This window comes from Phacochoerus africanus, chromosome 14, assembly GCF_016906955.1.
Source record: "Phacochoerus africanus isolate WHEZ1 chromosome 14, ROS_Pafr_v1, whole genome shotgun sequence".
In the NCBI taxonomy this organism is placed as follows: Eukaryota; Metazoa; Chordata; class Mammalia; order Artiodactyla; family Suidae; genus Phacochoerus; species Phacochoerus africanus.
In genome coordinates this window covers 50,051,329-50,071,825 of record NC_062557.1, presented here as the reverse complement: position 1 = coordinate 50,071,825, position 20,497 = coordinate 50,051,329, and the positions used below count along the sequence as shown (strand labels likewise).

Sequence of the window (20,497 nt, the reverse complement as noted above, 5' to 3'; positions counted from 1 at the left end):
GGCCCAGCCCAGCCCCTCCTCCGCTCGCGGGAGCTCCTGACAGACGAGGGGGCGGTGCGCCCGCTGACCGAGCGCCTGAGGGGCCCGGCCCAGAGTTGCCAAGGAGTTTTCGCGTCCCTCCCCACCCCTCAAGGAAACCTTGTCCCCAAGTCCCTGTGTCGTGGCACCCTCGTCTAGCGCTGTGCCTGCGTCACACAGGCATGTGACGTCACTCGTCACCCTGTGACGTAACCCGTCGGGGAGCGTGAGGCGGTAAGGCATCCCGAGGCCCGCTCGGTCCGTTACCCCCGTAGAATGGCCTCACCCCTTCGGGGAAAGCCCTCGCGGCCCCGGGCGGCGGCCGCCCGCTACGAGGAGACGTCGACGGTCCGCGTAGAGACCTCGTCCCACCGCGTGGAGACATCCTCCCGCCAGGTGCAGACGTCTTCCCGGCGGGTGGAGACCACCCAGCACTGCAGCGAGGGGCCCTCCGTCTCCCCCTCTAGGAAACGGCTCCCTCGCGTCGTCGAGGTGTCCCAGCACGTGGAAACCTGGCAGCGCACGGAAACAGCCTCCCGCCACGTCAGGGCCTCGTGCCTGCGGGTGGAGACGTCTCTGCACCGCGTAGAGAGCCCGCCGCGGCAGGAGCAGCCGGCTGGCCGCCAGAATGTCCAAAAGGCCCCATGAGATGCTTCCTTCTCCAGGGCCACGACAGGGCTATGGCCCGTGGCCAGTGCAGATTTGCCTCCAGTTCGCAGCCGGCCTCCTGCCAGGTGGACCGATTCCCTTTGGTTTCCTGGAAACAGTCCACAATCCACAAATCAATGTAAGAAAGAGCCAAGCTGTGGTTTCGGGACTCAGCCAACATTCACTGACCCAGCTGCACCTTGGACCATCCTGCCTTTGACCCTGTGAACTGTTTTAACTTGAAACCAGCACAAAAATTTCGGGCCCCGGATACTGTATGAATTGAGTCGATCGATGGACAAAGAGGCTCTTTGAACCTCCCAGACAGGTGAGTGTGGGGGTCCTTAAGCCCTGAATGACCTTTGCTGCTTCAAATTTAAGGACAGGGAGCAAGCAGAAATCATGACCAGTGGATTGATTATGTGCCCGCTGGAAACCTGGGGGGCAGGGATCAGACTTTCCTTAATTAGTTAATTCCTTAATTAGTTGGCCTATGTTTATATTTCAAAGCACGCAGTTCTTTTCTTTATGCTGAGCTCTTGTGCATGGTACCCCCCCTCCCCAGCCACACATGTTTTAACATAGGTCAAATGCAGTTCAAAATGGAAAATGAAGGCCAACCATCAACAATCAAGAATAATTTTAGAAGGCAAACCTGACCTGTGATTTGAGGAGATGGGGAGGGAGCCTGCATATTGAGCACCGACTCTGTGCTAGGTATTATCCTGGCATTTAGGCTATAGCAGTGAACAAGGTAAACAGGGCCCTGGCTTGGGGGGAGTTCATATTCTAGTGAAAAGGCAAACAACAGGAGTTCCTGTCATGGCGCAGTGGCAAGGAATCTGGAATCTGACTAGGAACCATGAAGTTGTGAGTTCGAACCCTGGCCTCGGTCAGTGGGTTAAGGATCCGGCGTTGCGGTGAACTATGGTATAGATCACAGGTGCAGCTGAGATCTGGCATGGCTGTGGCTGTGGTGTAGGCCGGTGGCTACAGCTCCAATTAGACCCCTAGCCTGGGACCCTCCATATGCCACAGATGTGGCCCTAAAAAGACCAAAAAAAAACCCTCTTTTTTCAGGATTTTTGTGGGTTTTTTTCTTTGGGGGGGGGGGGCTGTTGCATGGATATCCATGTGTAGCAGCCTGGTCCCAGGTTCTCATGGGATGGCTGAGGAGCAGCTTAATTGATCTGTAACAGTGGTTCTCAGCTGGAAGCAGTTTTGCCTCACAGGGTACTGGAAATATTTTTGTCACAACTATGGGGGTTAGATGCTCCTGACATCGAGTGGGTGGAGTCTAGGGATGTCACTAAACATCCTACAATGCTCAGGGCCCCCCCCCCCCACTCCATCCCAGACAACAGAGAATCACTAGGCCCCAACTGTCAATAGTATCAATGTTGAAAAACCCTGAAGATTCTAGTAGCCTGGAAGGCCAGAGCTTGGTCCATTGGGGAAAGCACCCCACTTCATAGCAGATTTGTTGTGGGAAAGGGTTAGAGGTAGTAGCCTCTGGCAAGTGTCAGGGCAGGAGCTTTCAGAGAGGAGGAGACCTTATATCCGTGCTTTCAGCAATATGTGATATTTATCCCAGGAAGAAAGGTGGTCCCATCTAGCAGTGGGACCTCATCGTGAGATGGAGTACTTGCTGTTAGCCACGTTCCTACATTTAATTACAGGGGAGTACATGGACTGCCAGGAGAATGTTATAAAACCTCAGAGGCTGGAGTTCCCATCGTGGCTCAGTGGTTAACGAATCCGACTAGGAACCATGAGGTTTCGGGTTCGATCCCTGGCCTCGATCAGTGGGTTAAGGATCTGGTGTTGCCGTGAGCTGTGGTGTAGGTTTCAGACTTGGCTCAGATCCTGGGTTACTGTAGCTGTGGTGTAGGCCAGTGGCTACGGCTCTGATTAGACCCCTAGCCTGGGAACCTCCATATGCCGTGGAAGCGGACCTTGAAAAGGCAAAAAAAAAAAAAAAAAAACCACCTCAGAGGCTACTCTAATGCTTCTGCCTCATAAAACCTCTGCTGTAGAATAATAATTAGACTTGGAATTTTAGTCTTTGGTGAGCTTACTCATTCTTCTTAATATGATGGATCATGTGCATTGTATGTATATACTCAGTGTTTTTTATATTTTTTATGGCCATACCTGTGGCATGTGAAGGTTCCTGGGTTAGGGGTCGAATCCGAGCTGCAGCTCCCGACCTGCACCACAGCCATAGCAATGCCAGATCATAGCCGCATCTGTGACCTACAGCACAGCTCACTGCAACACCAAATCCTTAACCCACTGAGTGAGGCCAGGGATTGAACCTGCATCCTCATGGATACTAGTCGAGTTCATAATCCACTGAGCCACAACAGGAACTCCAGCATTTATGGTACATTTTTAAAGTGTACCGCTTGACATGTTTGACATGTGTATATACCCATAAAATAGTGGTTTTTATATGAACAAAATAGTTGCTTTTCTTTAACTGTGTTCCTTTATTGATGTATTTATTAGAAAAGTGATATGTACTAAATATAACAAATGAAATGATTCAAGATGTATAAAGAAAAATCTAATAATTTGTCATTACTGCTTTCCATTTCCATGCTCTGGAAATAATTCATATCTGCAACCTGGTGCATATCCTTCCAGGTCCTTCTGCATTAAATGCTCCAATCTCCCATCTTAGTAGTACCTGGAAAAATTGTTGGAAGTTTACTATCAAAAAGACAAAGAATTGTTTTCTAGATTGATTCTCTTGGAAGGATATAGGATTCTTTTAGCTTCTTTCTTTTTGTTAAGGACTTTACCTAGATTTTTTTGTTTGTTTTTACAGTCACACCTGCAGCATGTAGAAGTTCCAGGGTTAGGGATCAAATCAGAGCTGCAGCTGCAGGCCTATGCTACAGCCACAGTAACACAGGAGCTGAGCCCATCTGTGAGCTACACCACAGTTTGTGGCAAAGCCAGTTCCTTAACCCAATGAGCAAGGGTGAGGATGGAACTCTCTTGTGGCCCTGGTGGGGCGGGGTGTGGGGGGAGTGGGAAGGATCGGGAGCTTGGGGTTATTGGATACAACTTGGAATGGATTTACAATGAGATCCTGCTGAGTAGCATTGAGAACTATGTCTAGATACTTATATTGCAACAGAACAAAGGGTGGAAAAAAATGTATACATATAAGTGTATCTTGGCCCTCGTGCTGTACATCAGAAAAATAAATAAATAAAAAGAAAAAAAAAGGATGGAACTCTCATCCTCACGGACACCTTGTTGGGTTCTTAACCTACTGAGACACCATAGAAACTCCTTACCTAGATTTCTTTATCCCAGTTTCATTTATCCATGTTTCAAAGCTGAAGTCCAAAGAGATACACAGGCAAGAAAATTTTAAAAGAGACAGGAGACATGAAGAAAAAGGACCTGACAAGGTACTTATCATATATACTGTTTTACACATGAGATTCCACAGCTTAAAATGATCCTATATATTTTGTTTTGGATTGGTTTACTTTGGGGAGGGGGGTTGTTATTTGTGTTTTGGCTGCACCCACGACATGCAGAAGTTCCCTGGCCAGGGATAAACCCACGTAATAGCTGTAACCAGAGCCACAGGAGTGACAACACCAGATCCTTAACCCTCTGAACCATGAGTGAACTCCAATCCTGTATGTTAAAGAGGCTTAGATCAGCCATAGTTTTGAGGTACCTGGTGCCTATGATGAGTGTGTGCTGCGCATACTGTGTGTCATCATCCTTCTTGCTTTATCTGCTCTTGAAAGCTCCAAAGGAGCATAGGTGCTTTCGTATCTGTGACATGGTATATATTTTTATTTATTTATTTATTTAGTCTTTTTGTCTCTTTAGGGCTGCACCCGAGGCATATGGAGGTTCCCAGGCTAGGGGTCCAGTCGGAGCTGTAGCTGGGCTCTGGTGAGAAGACGGGTAGGACTCTCTCCAGAAGTGATAGACTTTGGTCAGGGGCAGCCTGAAGATAAGTTTCTTGTATTTTCTTTTTTCCCTTCTCTGATCAGACTGACCTTCCCATTGACTGAGAAACCAGACCTCGGATAAGTGAATTCACCTCTCTGGGCCTCACCGCCCCCACTGAAAATGACATCTTTGGACTAATCTTTAGATCTGTGACTCCCAAAGTGAGAAATTGCAGACACTGCTGATGTGCAAGATTACTTCAGGAGGTATGAAAACATTTTTTATTTTAATAATTTATTTCAATGTTATTTATATTAGATAAAAAGAAATACAACTACCCTTAAAGTTGTTATTTCACCAGTATTTTACCTCAGCTATGGTGAAATGGTATAAGATGTTTAAATGAATTGATTTAAAAAAAAAATAATCAGATTCCATAAACAATCGGCCTTGGGTATGGCCCACACTTTGAAGGTGATGTGGAACACACTGGCGTTTGGGAAACTAGGTACTAACTTAGTTCCCTAAATGAGTGTTTTTTGAACTTCAGGAGAGAGTCTGGGGCTATGATGTCAATTTATTGGATTATAATCAGCATTTTTCTTTTTTCTTTTATTTATTTATTTTTTGGTCTTTTTGCTGTTTGTAGGGCCGCTTCTGAGGCATATGGAGGTTTCCAGGCTAGGGGTCTAATCGGAGCTGTAGCCACTGGCCAACACCAGAGCCACAGCAACATGGGATCCAAGCTGTGCCTGCAACCTACACCACAACTCATGGCAACACTGGATCCTTAACCCACTGAGCAAGGCCAGGGATCAAACCCGCAACCTCATGGTTCTAGTCGGATTTGTTAACCACTGAGCCACGACGGGAACTCCAGTATAATCAGCATTTTTCTTATCAATGAAATAAAAATAGAAATGTATAGAATATATCAGAGCATTCACACATTGTAGAGGTAAGAATTGCTTTGTGAAACTTTTGTGTGTTGTCACAGTGTAAAACATGTTCATATCGGGAGTCACTGTCCAGAAAATTGGAGAAACATGCACCCTCTCAGTGCGTGACCATCTTTGCGTTTGTGCCATGGCAGTCAGTGGACAGCAGAGGTCAGCCAATCCCCACACGGCAGCAAAACTGATCTCAGCCAGAGCAGAAAGCTCAGGAATGCCTAGCAGCACTGAGGCTTGAGGCCAGGCTGGAGGTGACAGCTATTAAGAGAAAATCCAGCTCATTTGCCTTCAGGGGTGACCACTTTTGAGAGAGATGAGAGTTGCACAAGCAGCCTGACTCCCCTGCAGCAGGGCACTCCAGGTGCCTGAGGATGCTTAGGTGTCTCGTGTTTCTCAGACTAAGGCCCTGTGACTCAGGATTGGGCCTTTGCCATGTTCGTCTTGGAAAATCAAAGCATCTTCATGTGATGTGTGCCCACACTGATTTAAGGGAAGGTGCGCATTTCACACTCCCTTCCAAACGGAGCCTTGATCTTGCAGAGCAGTGAATCCGCATTGAGCACGGCTCTCCCCAGGCACTGTCAGAGCACTCGTGCCTTCCTCACGTCTGCCTGAGGTGGATCAGGACACTGGGGCACAGAGGGGTTAAATGGCTTGCCCCTGGTTACCAGCTAGGAAGAAGCAGAGCCAAGATTCAAACCCTGCCTGGCTCGTTTTTCTCTTAACCACTAGCTTCTGCTGGCGGGAGAGGGCAAGAGATCCTGCCCGAGTCTCCTCTTGCTGTTCCCATTGTCATATCTAGGGGCCTCTTGGGTCCACATCTTCCCCGACCCTTCTGTAGCATTTCACCCTGAGGACAATCCCCTCCTCAAAATTTTCTCCTCCATTGGTTTCCATGAGCTGCACTGTGGCCCAGTCTTCTTTCACTGAGTCCTCTCCCCACCCCTAAACCTGCAAATGTCGGTGGTCCCCAGAGTTCTTCACTCAGCCTTCTTTTCCCACTCGCACACCCCACCCACGGTGCCAACTGCTGTCTGAATGCCAGTGACCCCCACCCAGGCCTCTTTCCTGAGGACCTAGCCTGGACTTCGTGCCCTTGATGACCTAGATTCTTCTACTCAAAATGTCCAGAACTGACCCATCTGCCTTCTGTCCTGACTCCACCCATACCTATGGCCATATTCCCAACATGCCTCACCTGTGTTTCCTCAGTGACTGACACCAGCTGCCTGGCAGACATCTGTTACCTCTGACTTCTTGCCATTACACCCACACACAAGTCAGCCCAGTGGATCTATCTGCTTTGTCTCTTAAAACCAACCATTGCCCTGATTCAGAGTTTTGTCATCTCTCCACCTGGCTTCCTTTCCTCTCTTCTGATCCATTTCCAACATGCTACCGAAATTATTTTTCTGAAACACATCTCACTCTTTCTTTCCCCTCTTCCTCAAACACTTTCAGTGCTTGTGCACCTCCTATGCTATGCCTGGCCTGGCCTACAGTTCTCTGGCATCTCTGCCACCAGGTCCCTCTAAGCACGCTGTGCTGCAGCTACTTAGTGCTTGTCCTCCTGAAAGCACACTTTCTGTGACCTGATTCCAGGTCCCTCTGGGACTCCAGCACCACTCCCTGGAGGAACAGGAAGCAGAATGGGAAAATGGTGTGAGGGCGACACACCAGATGTGGTTTGTCCCTTGTCCTTGTCTGACTGAGTGGATACATTTGAATGAGGGTGTGGCATGTAACCAGCACCGTCAAACACATTAGTGTGCAGGGCCTGTATCCAGTCCTGAGGCTTTTGACTGAAGGCAGGAGCCTGGCTGTGATGCAGGAGATGCTGTAATTCCCTGGAGCCCAGGAGCCAGCATTACAACCTGGCCAGGCTCCCCACTGTGTCTCCTGTCTCACCTCCTACCACTCCCCAACACCTCCAATTCCTTTCCACCATGCTAATCTGAAAATATGCCAGATTTATTCCTGCCCCAGGGCCTTTGTACTTCCCACGTGTGCTGCCTAGAATGCTCTTCCCCAGTTGTTTGTTGTGGGTTTTTTTGTTTGTTTTTTTGGTTTTTTGGGGTGGGGGGCTTTAGGCCACAGGTGTGGCATATGGAAGTTCCCAGGCTATGGATCGAATTGGAGTTTCAACTACTGGCCTTTGCCACAGCCACAGCGACACCAGATCCAAGCCTCATCTACGACCTACACCACAGCTAACGGCAATGCTGGATCCTTAACCCAGTGGGTTAAAGCACTGTGCAAAGCCAGGGATCGAACCTACATCTTCATGGATCCTAGTCAGGTTCGTTACCGCTGAGCCATGACAGGAACTCCATTCCCCAGATTTTTTAAGTGATTTGTCTCTTCATATCATTTAAGTATCAAAATATTGATTCTACTGATTAAATACCTCCTCTTCCTCCCCAGTCCTCCGTTACTCTTGCCTCCAACCCTTATTTCACATTTTTCTGTAGCACTTACCACCATGTGAACTTACTTTATTCACCGCTCATTTACTGTCTGTGTTCTCCACTGAAAGGGCAAGGACCCTGACTTGTCACTATATCCCCAGAAGCCTAGCACAGAGCAGGCATGCAATTAAGTGTTTGTGGTACAGATAAATGACTGAATGGTCAGGAAAAATTTCAGAACCCCCAGCAGTTGGCTCAGACTGAGACTTCCACTGGCCTCTGTCAGTCTGGGCAGGATTGGCTGCTGCTGAGCCAAGGTCTTTGGCAGGCTTAGGCATGAGGAACTGGGGGAGGCCTGGATGGACTCTCACGCTTGCTCTTGGCCCTCTGATGTTCCCTTCTGCCAGGTAAAATCCTGCCTTTCCTCAAGGCCCTGCTGCATTTCCCCCTCCCCAAGGAGCCTTGCCTAGTCCTCCACCCACCTGAGCCCCAATCCCGGGGGTTCTCACTCCCCGGCTGCTTCTCCCTCTTTTTACAGCACCCATGTAATTGTCCTTGGAATATTCTCCTCATTGTTCCCTCCTGTCTCCCCCATGAGACTGAAAGCACATCAAGGGCAGGGGCTGTCACAAAGCCTCTTTGTGTTTGGTAACTATGCATGGACTGAACAAACAATGTTAGGTTTGTCTGGACACAGGCATGGTCACTGAATGTTCTCAGCCCCTGTGAGGCAGGGCATCCCCTGGCAGAAGCAGGGTAGTACATGGGGCGTAGCTTCTCCAGAGCACAATTACGGGCATATTTGGAAAGCCAGAGAGGCTTTAAATAAAGACAAAATTGTTTAGTGACATATGCTCACTCATCTACTACGTGGCCTTTCCCCCTTCTCCTTTTTTATTCACCCATGATTTACTGTGTTCCCACTCAGAGCCAGTTTCTGTGATGGCCACTAGGAGCTAGGGGAAGTTGTAAGCTAGGTGATTCAAGTTCAGAATCAGATCTGACTACTGTCAGGGCAGGCCAGGCAGGGTGACCCCACGACCCCTCCTCCTTTTGCCCTGTGTCCATTTATAGTTTGCCTTCACCCCATGGTGCTTCAGCTGGGAATCCATACTTCAGCTGGCTTAAATGAATTGCTGTGCTTGCAAATAGCAAGACCCTTCAGATCCTACAAAATCACTTTATCCCTTCTCTTAAATGAGAATCCAACTCCACCGTATCTGTTCTGGTGTGGCTCCTTGGGGTATGACCTTGGAGTGACTCAGCAGACATCACCCAGATTCCTTGGGGCCACCAGAGTGAGCTGGCCAGGTGGGCAGGCTCAGCTGAGCCTGCCTCCCAACAGTCTGAGTTCTGCGGATTAGGCTTCATGGGTGGAGAGCTCCAGGCTCCAGACGGAGTGGCAGGGCAGGTCCTTTGGGAAAGCATGGGTGTGTATGGCCAGCTGAGAGTGAAGGACCACCATTCAGCAAGGATGGAGCCACCCAGTATCCAGGTGGCTGTTTTATGTAATTACTGCATTTTATATACAGATAGTTTATTTTTTGCTTATTTTCATATACAGTAGCCTTGGTATTCCCTATTTGTAAAAAGATTGACAGCAGCCACACTGTAGCATGTTGGACATAATGGATAGCACTGTACTCAGCATCTTTTATGTACAAACTTGTTGTTTTTCTGTTGAATTATTTCCTTGCAACCCATTCCCAGGGGTGGAATTACCATGTGAAAAAGGATGAACATTTTAATAGCTCTAGAGCCATATTGCCCAATCCTTTCCCTAAAAAACTGTGCTAATTTACCAGGCCTCAGGCAGTGTATTTAAGCTGGTTTTACTACAGCCTCAAGAGCAGAAGATGCTATCGATAATTTAGTAGGTGTGGAGCGTCACACCCGGCTACTCAAGAATGTGCATTTCCCTGATTACAGTGACTCTAGGTGCTGGCGACGGCCTTCCTGCTGTGTCGCAGCAGGCTCTGTGTGCCTGCCTCTCTCCACCTCTCTGCCTCTCACTGACTGCATGTCATCCTCACTCTTTCAGGCTGTCTGTCTTTCAGCTTCTGAATCCTGTCTTTCTCTGGTTTCTAACTGGGCAGATGCATGGCTGATTCATGGAGGTCCTGGATGAGCCCTGACAAGCTGCTGGCTGGACCCAGACACTAGCCACTGGCCTCTAAGGCCTCCCTCCCTGGTAAACTCAGATGAGGTCCTTCCTTCCAGTGGGGGCTCATCAGGAGCCTCCTCCATCTCCCCAGGTGGCCTCAGCTGGGCTGACCTCCAGAGAAATGGCTGGGAATGACCAGGCCGTCCCTCAGCAACCCCCTCCAGTTATGTGTTCTAGGCTCTCCATCCTCAGGGCAGGAACTCCTGGCCATTCTTAAATATTCTGAAAATGTAGAAAATAATAAAGAAGGAAGTGTAATATTGTAGATTCACAAAAAATAACTGCTGTTACATTTCCATCTCAACGTTTTTTCCTGTGGTCACATATATTTTTATTATTTCTGAGGTCATATAGTATGTACAATTTTGTATCTGCTTTATTCACTTTAAGTTAGATTATAAGCATTTCAATATAATGAAATATTCTCCATAAACATCTTTACTTACTGCAGAAGAGTTTTAAGTGGATACACTGTAAATGCTGTCATTATCCAAATGTTGGGCATTTATATTTTTAGTTTTTCAAGAATATAAAAACACACTGAAGTAGACATCTTTTAAATATAAATCTTTGTCCACAATTTGAATTTTCCCATAGATTAAATTCATATTCATAAGATATAAACATACTTTTAGTCTTTCTATTTTGCTTTGCTGAAAGCTTGAACTGATAACACATGCCAATCTCACCACACAACTGCATGAAGAAATAACTTATTTATTTATTTGTTTGTTTGTTTATTTATTTATTTTTGGCTGCGCCTGTGGTATGTGGAAGTTCCCAGGCCAGGGATCGAACCATGCCACAGCAGCGACCCTAGCTGCTGCAGTGACGATGCCAGATCCTTAACCCACTGCTCCAGAAGGTAACTCCCACAAATATTTTTAAAAACATGTACTGATTTGAAATACAGCCTATTAATTCCTTTTAACAGGTAAACTGAGACTCAGTAAGGAAAGGGGATGTGCCTGGGGTCCCCCCAGGAGTGTGTTATCTCATTCCTTCCTTACAACAGTCTATGGTAGTGTGGGAGCCAAGGCCCTCAGATGATATAACCCGCCCAGATTCACACTCAGCTCATGCGATGTGGAGCCTGAGTTTAATCCCACACTCTTGGAACCTAGGGCGCTTCATCTCTGTTCTGTACTTCATCTCTATTCTATAGCTGCTCTTTGTTCCTAGACTTGAGGCTGAAAGGTGGTTTGGGGCCAAGACCTGAAAAATCTCAAGAGTTTGGGTTTGCCCTGTAGACAGAGGGGTGCCATTAATGGGTTCTTAAGCCTCAAGATTGTTGTATAACGGATATGTTTCTGGCGGCCTAGCTGGGGAAGGCTGGAGACAAAGCCCAGTTGGGAGATGCAGCCTACAGATAATGGGAACAGCAAAGAGACCTGCACGGACCCCTGCACACGTGTGCTTGTGGGTTAGGGCCCTGAGCCACCGGGAACATTAAGGGTCTGGGGAGGCCTCCTGCCATGCCCTCCTTGCTGGGCAAGGGCCATTTTTATCTGCCACACGTCAGACAGAACCTGTGCCAACTACCAAAGACTCCACCTCAAATCTAGCAAATAAGAGAGAGGACGGTATGGATTACGTTATATTTAAAACAAGCCCACACAATGCCTGTAATTTTTCATTCTGACTCCATAATTATAGCTCAAGACCAGTCAGATCATAGCTATCCCCACACCGACCTGCTGTTGAGACACATTGAATTAAAGGTTTTGCTGCCCCTCCAGATTCTATTTTGGATGCCAAGCACTGGCAGGTAGCTGGCCTTTCCCAAGACCCATCCTGGTGGAGCCCCTCCCAGGGCAGCAGGCACGAAGGCCAGGTCAGCACTGGGCTCTCAGAAAGACCACCGATGCTTGTAATGCTTTGCCAGCTGGAGCCTCGGGCCTAAACTGGGGGCCTGGAGAGCTGAGGGAGAGCCATCCTTGGAGCAGGTCGGCCGTGCTTGGTCAGGCCTTTGCACTCTGGATTTCTGAGCTCCGCTCTCCCCTAGACCCTGAGCAGGGTCCCAGGGTCAGATAGGCCAAGCCCTGGCTATTGGGCAGGGTTGTCACAGATAGGCTGGCATTGCCCAGAGGAAAAGGGGGGAAAGGAGAATCGAAGGAGCATGAGCCAGCCAGGCTTACACAGATGGGCCCCGTGACTAACCAGGTCTGGGCTAATTAAGGCCCCCCCCAGCCTTGAGCTCCACCAAAGAACACCACCTCTCAGCCCCACAAAGGTGCCTCTGACAGAGCAGGATGGGGGGTGGATCCCTGTCCACAGACCTGGAGCCCCACTTCCCCCTCCTCCATGTGGCCCCACACACCTGGTCCTGCCTCCAGGTAGCCCTGTGGGGGAGATGGACTAGCTCCCATTCATCCATAAACTGCAGAACCGGGCTGTGTCAGAAGCCCTTCACATGTGTCACCTGCCAAGTAGGTGTGGCCTACTAGTGTTACAATTTCCACCTTAGACGTGAGGAAAAGGAGCTCAGAGAGGTGAAGTGTGGGGCTCCAGGCCACCCAGCTCATGTGTGAAGGAGTGGGAGCTGGAACCCAGTTGTCCAAACTCCCACAGATCACATGGCTCATCCATAGGCAGCTGGCCTGAAACCACCAGGCCTGCTGCCATCTGGGCCTTGGCAGCTTCACAACCCAGCAACTCTCTAAGCGCCTAAGAAATCCCAATCCCAGTACCTGTCTTCGCACAGCTCTCCTGCTGCACATGGCTTGGCTTTGCCTCAGCCAGCTCCCTGCACAGACCCCTGCTCTCGTGTCCTCACGTAGGACGGACAGTTCCTTCCTCTGCCCTTTGAGCACACACTCCTGCACTTTTTTTTTTTTTTTGCTTTTTAGTGCCGCACTCAGGCATATGGAGGTTCCCAGGCTAGGGGTCGAATCAGAGCTACAGCTGCCGGCCTACACCACAGCCATAGCAACACCAAATCCTTAACTCCCTGAGTGAGGCCGAGGATCGAACTCGCAACCTCATGGTTCCTTGTCAGATTCGTTTCCACTGCGCCACGACGGGAACTCCTGCACTTCTTTTTTAACATTTAATCTTCTTGTCACAATTCACATGACTTTCCAAATAGACTTCTCAGAGCAGGGCCTGTGTCCTATCTCTTTGTTACTAGTTTGACACCTGGCACATAGTGGCTGCTTACTGTTCATTGCAAGAAAAAAGCAAAGTCTGAAAAACTGTTCATTCTTCAAAACTACACCTAGGATAGGGCCCGGGAAGGCTTTCCTGACTCACACAGTTAACCCCGTCGGGTCCTGTACAGTCAGTAGGGTTGTTTACTTGGGTATACCCTTGGGGGCAGGGACAGAACCTGATTCTTCCCTGTGACCCCATCTCTCAGCACAGGGGTCAGTAAACGTAGCACTGAACTGCTCTTTGCTTCAGAGATCCAGGGCACCATGACCTGAACCAGCCAGCTGTCCAAGTTGCCAGGCTGAAACCTCTGAGGGCTGGCAGGCCGGGGATGTTTGCTGAGGAAGGGAACACTGAAATAAATTCTAACTTTAAAAAAGAAACACACCCCATAGGTGTTCTATTTATATGACAATCAGCTCTGTTTTTCAGTGACTGCCCTCCTGCTTCACCTCCCCAAGGTGGGCCCTACCCTCCCACAAGGCCCTTCTACACCCTACCCGGTAATCATGCCCCTACCTGCCCCTATCCCCACCCCTGTTTGCTCTTTGGGGTTTCCCTCGATTGCAGGGTGAGAGCTTCCAGACAGCCCAGAGGCCTGTCTATGCCTGGCCCCAGATTCCCTCCCTCCCTCTCTGAACTGCCCTTCTAATCCCTGAGTCCAGAGAAGCAGGCCAGAGTCTGGGCTGATGGCCTGTGGTGTGGGGGAGGGGAAGAGCAAGGGCAAGTCCATCTTGCCAGGTGACTGGGTGGCCCTCACTGAGCCAGAGAAGGGCAGATTGATGGCTGGGGCACAGGAGCCAGGCCCTGTTCCTCCCAGGTCTCTGAGGCCAGCAGGACCCCACTCCCTAGTTCAGACAAAACTCCTACATGGCACAGTGAGGAGAATGGTCTTTGGAGTGAGGCTAACGGTCCCTGTCCTGGTCCTGCCAGCACCTAGACAGCTCTTCTACCTCCCATCCTCTCAGCCTCAGACCTGTCCCTGGCCAGACAGCCACACCTGCTTGGGTCAGCTGGGGGCCACACCAGAGGCAGAGAAAGCCCAGGGCCGGCCATTCTGGTACTGGGGCCATGTGTGAAAGCTGGCAGGGTGAGAAATTCAGATCGGAGAGCAGCAGCTCCATGCTTCCTGTGTGCTCTCAAGGCTCAAGCTTTAGGCATCCCAGCCCTGAATTTGTAAGCCTCTGTCTGTAGTCTCCCTGCTCACCTCACCTCCTCCATCAGCTCACTTGCCCTAGAGTCCCATGGCCTTAGGGAGCACCCCACTCTCTGGCAAAGTTCCTGCTCCTTACACAGGGCCAGTTGGGTGAGGGGTACCAGGTGACCCTCAGTATCCTGGCAGCTCCCTCCAGTCTCCAGCCTGATTCTAGGAAGAGACCAGGGCAAGCCTGAGGTGGGGGCTGGGGCTGAGGCTCACCGTCCTGGGAAACTTCTGAGCCTCCCTCACAGCACAGCACTCAGACAGGCACCCAGCTAGCCACAGCTGCAGTTTCCAGAGAGCCAGGCCTCCCACCGCAGGGACAGTAAACTGAGAGGCAGTGGAGCTATAAATGTGAAGTGGTGAACCACAGGACACTGCCGCAGCCCCACGGTGGGCAGGAGCCTGCCTCCCTCCCCGCCTCCCTGCGAGCTGCAGGGCCCCCCTGCCAAGCCTCTGAGACAGCCCAGGACTGCCCACCAGCTCCAGCTCCAGCTCCCGCTCTGGACTCTGAGTAGGGTAGCTGCGCCATCTCCATCCCCAGAACAGTGGAAGGCCCGGCCGGGGGCAGGGCAGGCAGGACACCACACATCACTTTGTAGACCAGTGCCCCTGGTCTCACCTCACAAGCACCATTGTGTTCTATTTTGACTTACGCAAGAGAAGGGGGACTGGTAACTTCTGGAGCTTACTGCTTCTAAAGGTCTTACTCCTTCCCTGGGGTGGTAGCAGGTCACGGCTTCAGATCCATTTACAGGCTGCCGTGGGTACAGTCATTGTGGCCTTGGGGTGGACCTGGGGCTCATGTGGTCCCAGTGGGCATCCTCATTGGCTCTACCAGAAGTGAGACCCTAGGAGTGGCAGCAGGGGCTGATGATGTAAGAGCAGCCCCCGCATGCCCAGCCCAGAGCTCTCAGACCATGGAAGGGTTATTGTCTCATAGGCAAGAGTCCACAGCTAGAGAGGAGGTTTGGAGCTCAGCTGTGCCTCGGGTCTCCCCATCCCTCCCTGCCCCACACACATCGGGCCTGGGTGGAAGTGCCATGGGAGGGGAAGCAGAGGCCCATCTGGAAGGGTGCAGGGAAACAGAGAAAGGGAAGGCAGTCCCCTCTTTCTCTGTCCTCTCAGAGCCGCCAAAATCAGCCTCTCCTCCAACATCCCTGCTCAGCTGGACAGTCCATCCCTTAGCACAAGTCCCTCTCATTAGGCTAGGGAGCTGACCAGGAAAGGTAAGGTCACCCTCAGCCCCCCAGGAGAGCTCAGAATGAGCCATTGGGTCTCTGGGATTGTGCTGAGCAATATCTCTTCAATGTCCCTTCGCTGGAACCCTTTCAGGGAGGTGGACAGAAATGGATGCCTAGGAAGTACCATCAGCCAAGACAGAGGCCCTCCCAGCAGTCTGTGAGGAAGTGCTCAGGGCTGGGTGGTGGGGAAGAGAGACAGTGAGGGGCCTCTGGACATGACCACAGGCCCAAGGGTGACCAACCAGGCAAGTCCGTGGAGCCTGGCTCCCTGCTGGCAGTCTGGCTCACTACCTTGTGAGTCAGATAGTTTAGCTTTCCAAGGCCGCTGATGGGAAAAGACAGGCTGGACAGATGCTTACTGCAAAAAACATTTAGTATTTCTTATTTGTAAGAAACTTTAAAACTTTACAGGAGGATATAAAGGAAAGGCTTAATGTATGGAAAAACACCATTTTGTTGTATAAGATGGATCAATATTGTAAAGATATCATTTCTCATCTAACCTCATCTACAGATCTGTTTTGATTCATTCATTCATTCAGTGTTTATGGAGCACCTACTATGTAGCAGGCCTGTTTTTAGGCACAGGGAATATAGGAGAGAACAGAAGAGACCAAAAATCCTTGCCCTCATGGGGCTTAAATTCTTAAAGAGGGGAGAGAGACAATATAAGTAAATTATATAGTACATTAGATAAAAAATGCAATAGAGAAAAAAATCAAGGACAGTATAGAGAGTGGGAAGTGGGTGGGGAGTTACAGTTTATAATGTGCCGAGGAGTAGTAACATCTGAGCAGAGATTTAAAGGAGGTGATGGGGCAGGAGTGTACTTTGGATGCTATTGGAGCAGCGAGGAGGCCTGTGTAGCTAAATCAGAGTGAGTCAATGGTTCTCAGACATTTGGTGATGCCTGGAGATATTTTTCATTGTCACAACTGGGGGTGGGGGGGGTGCAGGGTTGCTCTTGGCATCTAATGAATAGAAGCCAGTATCTGCTGGACATCCCACAGTGTACAGACAGCTTCCTACAACAAAGATTTACTTAGTCCGAAATGCCAATTATGCTGAGGTCAAGAAACCCTAGAGAGTGAGGCAGAGTGGTAGGAGAGATAGCCAGAGAGGTAACTGCCAGCCAGGTTTTTATTGGAACTAGAGAAGCTGATTCAGAAATTCTTATGGAAAAATATGTGAGAATAGCTGGGAGCAGGAGGCAGGGAGGATTAAAAAGAAGAATAAACACAGAATTTCATCAGATTGTAACACACACTATATTTTTATGACAAATGACTGAAAGAGTTCTTGGGGAGTTCCCATTGTGGCACAGCAGAAACGAACCCGACTAGTATCCATGAGGATGTGGGTTCGATCCCTGGCCTCAATCAGTGGGTCAAGGGTCTGGCATTGCTTCAAACTGTGGTGTAGGTCGCAGACGCGGCTCGGATCTGGCATTGCTGTGGCTGTGGCGTAGGCAGCAGCTGCAGCTCCAATTCTAGCCAGGGAACCTCCATATGCCGCAGGTACGGCCCTAAAAATCAAAAAAGGGGAAAAAAAGTTCTTATAAGTGAATAAGAAAAGGGCTTTTTAAGAAACTCTCGAAAAATAGGAAAAGGGGAGTTTACAATAAAAGATACACAAATGGATTATAAACATGTGAAAAAATGCTCAACCTTACTTGCAATTTAAAGAAACGAAAATAAAAATCATGAGATAGCATTTTGCAGCTATCAGAGTAGCAAAGACTGAAAAGTTTGATTATACACGGAGTTACTCGGGACGTGTGAGAATGTGGTCTCATGCACAGTCCAGCCTTTTTGGGAAACAGGCTGGCAATATCTGTCCCATATTTCATCCAATATGCCACTCTAGGAGAGTATTCTGCTCACATAGGTTTATAAAAATAGAGGTACAGACATGTTTATCACAGTACACACAAAAGATTGGAAATGACCCAAATGTCCATCAACAGGGGCCTTGTTTATTATATGGTATACACTTACAATGGAACACTATGCAGCTTTTTAAAAAGACTGAGGCTTTCACACAACCAAGAGAAATGAAAGCATAGGTCCACAAAAAGACTTGTGCAGAGAATTTTAAAACAGCTTTATTCAGATAGCCCTCACCTGGAGCAAACCAAATGTCCATCAAAGGAGAATAAACAAATCGTGACGTGTTCATACCCTGGAACACCACTTAGCAACAGTGGCAAAAGTAATGAATAGATACACACAACGGGAGTGAATTTCTAAAGCATTTTGTTAGGCAAAATAAATCAGACACGAGTATGTACTGTATGATTCCATTGACATGAATTTCAACAGGCAAAACCAACCCCTGGTGACAGAAATCAGATAGTGGTTGCTTGAAGAAGGTGCAGACTCCTGGAAGGGACAAGAGAAGCTTCTTAGGGTAAGGAGATGGAAGTGGGGTGTTGCTTACATGTTGTATACAATTGTCTAAATCATTGAATTTTATACTTAAGGTCTGTGCATTTCGCTGAATTTAATCATATCTCAATTTAAATTTTAGCTATTGAATGAGGGAAAAAGGTCGAACTTAATATGCCCTGAAGTGGAATACTCTCCAACTAAATTAAGGAGGAGGAGTGGAAACAAGGGCAGGAAATGTATGTAGTTTACTCCCGGTTTGACAAAGAGGACATGATTCTAGCACCTAAACTTGCAGACGGTCTGCCCTCCGAATCTGTGAGTTCTGCATCTATGGATTCAACCAGTCACCATACAGGATCATGGATTAGGCAGGGTCAACTATACGAGGCCATTTTACATAGGGAACTTGAGCATCCACAAATTTTGGTACCCATGGGGGTCCTGAAACCAATTCCCAAAGGCCGAATGTATATGTAGCATTTCTGGAAGCACATGTAAGAAACTATTGGACAATGGTTGCCCTTCTGGAGGGGCATGGAGGTCTCAAAGGCTGACCCTGGGAGTTCCTGTTGTGGCTCAGTGGTTAACGAACCCGACTAGTATCCATGAAGATGTGGGTTCGATCCATGGCACTGCTCACTGGGTTAAAGATGCAGTATTGCCGTGAGCTATGGTGTAGGTCGCAGACGCAGCTTGCAGCTCGGATAACATGTTGCTGTGGCTGTGGTGTGGGACAGCAGCTACAGCTCTGATTCACCCCTTAGCCTGGGAACCTCCATATGCTGCACATATGGCCTTAAAAAAAAAAAAAAAAAAAAGACAAATGTTGAAGTCTGATCCTGGAGGGACAGGTCTCCATACTTTTTTGTGCTGTTGGAATTTCTTTCACTATTTTCATGGTAACTTTTTAGATATAAAAATAGTTAAAATGTCTTGAGTAACAGAGCATTCTGAGATTGAATTGTCCTCTTTCTCTACCCCTGGTGGCTGGACGCAGGGACATAAATGCTGCTCTAAGACTGCCAGGAGCCGGTGTCTCTGAGGGTGGAAGTGGGCATTTGCACACGCATATCCAGGAAGCGCCTGGAAGGCCTTCCTGGGGCAGTGAAGTGAGAACCTGAATCCTGGCTTAGAACACCAAGGGAGATAAACCAGATATCTATCTCATTGCAAGGATTTCAGCCAAAAATGATAAGCTTTCTGTTGAAGAATGAAAAAACCCATCCCATGGTGTGGAAGATTTATATTGATGGACTATATATATATAATATATATTAACGTGTAAAGAATTTCCTTAGTAAGTTGGGAGACAAGCCTTTTAAGAGGATGTGGGACCAAGGGAGAGAGTACCGAGAAGCAGGAGTTCTGCGCTAAGAATAGGACTGCCATATGTAGTTTTTAGCCAGACAGTCCAGCATTTGGTCTTTATTTCCACAAACAAGAACATGCCATCAAGGATCCTACCTGAGAATGTCCATATTCATTTTGAGAATTGGACTCTAGTGATCTGACTCCTTGGTTGGAGTCCTGAGCAGAAGTCTCACTACCCATTCTTTTGTGTGTGAGGGATGGTGGGGAGAAGACTTTACCTGTCCCAGGGAAGTGCCCTGCTCACTGGCTTTGCCAGAGGAGGCGGCCCAGGTCTGTCCCTAAGGAAGTTCTCAGGACAGAGGGTCGGGGAAGGATCCCAATTCTGGGATCAAAGGATAAGGAACCTGGAGTGCATAAGATCCTTATGGAGTCATAAGTGCCTGGGAAAACAGTTCAGAGAGTGATCTTAGGCAGGATTATGTGTTCAGCTAACCTTGGGCCCAAATGTCTGATTCAGGCTAAGAGAGAAATCAGGGTCTTATGTCTTCAAAAGGTGCAAGAGACAAAATATCAATGGGAAAAAGGGCTGAGGGCTTTCAGCAAATGGCTAGGACCCAGATGGGGGCAGGGAGTGGGCTGTGGAAGAGACTAAGTTGAGACACATGGGGATGGGGCAGGGGCTGCATCTGGCCCAGGCAGGTGACTCTGGGGAAAGGCCCTTACAGGTGCCCTAGCCCAGCCCCTTCCTGATGGAAACTGAGGCCCAGGGAGTAGACTGACTTGCTCTGTATCAGATGTCAGGACTGAGCATGGGCCATGACGCAGACTCCAGCCTCCCAATCCAGCGGTTCTCTGGGAGGAAGGCAGAGGTGAAGCCCTTGACCAGAGAAACTCATCCTCTCTTCCTTCCTAGAGACGTGTTTCTGCTGAATTGCATGGAAAGAGAGCCACTCAAGTAGCCTGGAGTGAGGGCAGCCCTCTGAAAGGGTCATAATACCAGACCCTGGTTCATCACCTACCCAACAGCTCCCCCTTATTTTTTTTCCTACCAGAATCACTATTTTGTAGCAGGGGGAATCTCTT

General features: G+C 48.8%; 1 protein-coding gene across 1 annotated transcript; it reads left to right on the top strand.

The window, feature by feature from the left end:
• Positions 1-9: 9 nt before the first annotated feature.
• On the top strand, positions 10-18,900 carry C14H17orf100 (chromosome 14 C17orf100 homolog). The gene is made up of 3 exons (XM_047757531.1): positions 10-994; positions 4,698-4,862; positions 18,035-18,900. Exon 1 carries the CDS (start codon positions 295-297, stop codon positions 664-666), a length of 372 nt encoding a protein of 123 aa, XP_047613487.1. The 5' UTR covers positions 10-294; the 3' UTR covers positions 667-994; positions 4,698-4,862; positions 18,035-18,900.
• The last annotated feature ends 1,597 nt before the right edge of the window (positions 18,901-20,497 follow it).

Coding starts and splice junctions, on each gene's coding strand:
- C14H17orf100 (XM_047757531.1), top strand. CDS start 295: ATGGCCTCACCCCTTCGGGGAAAGCCCTCGCGGCCCCGGGCGGCGGCC.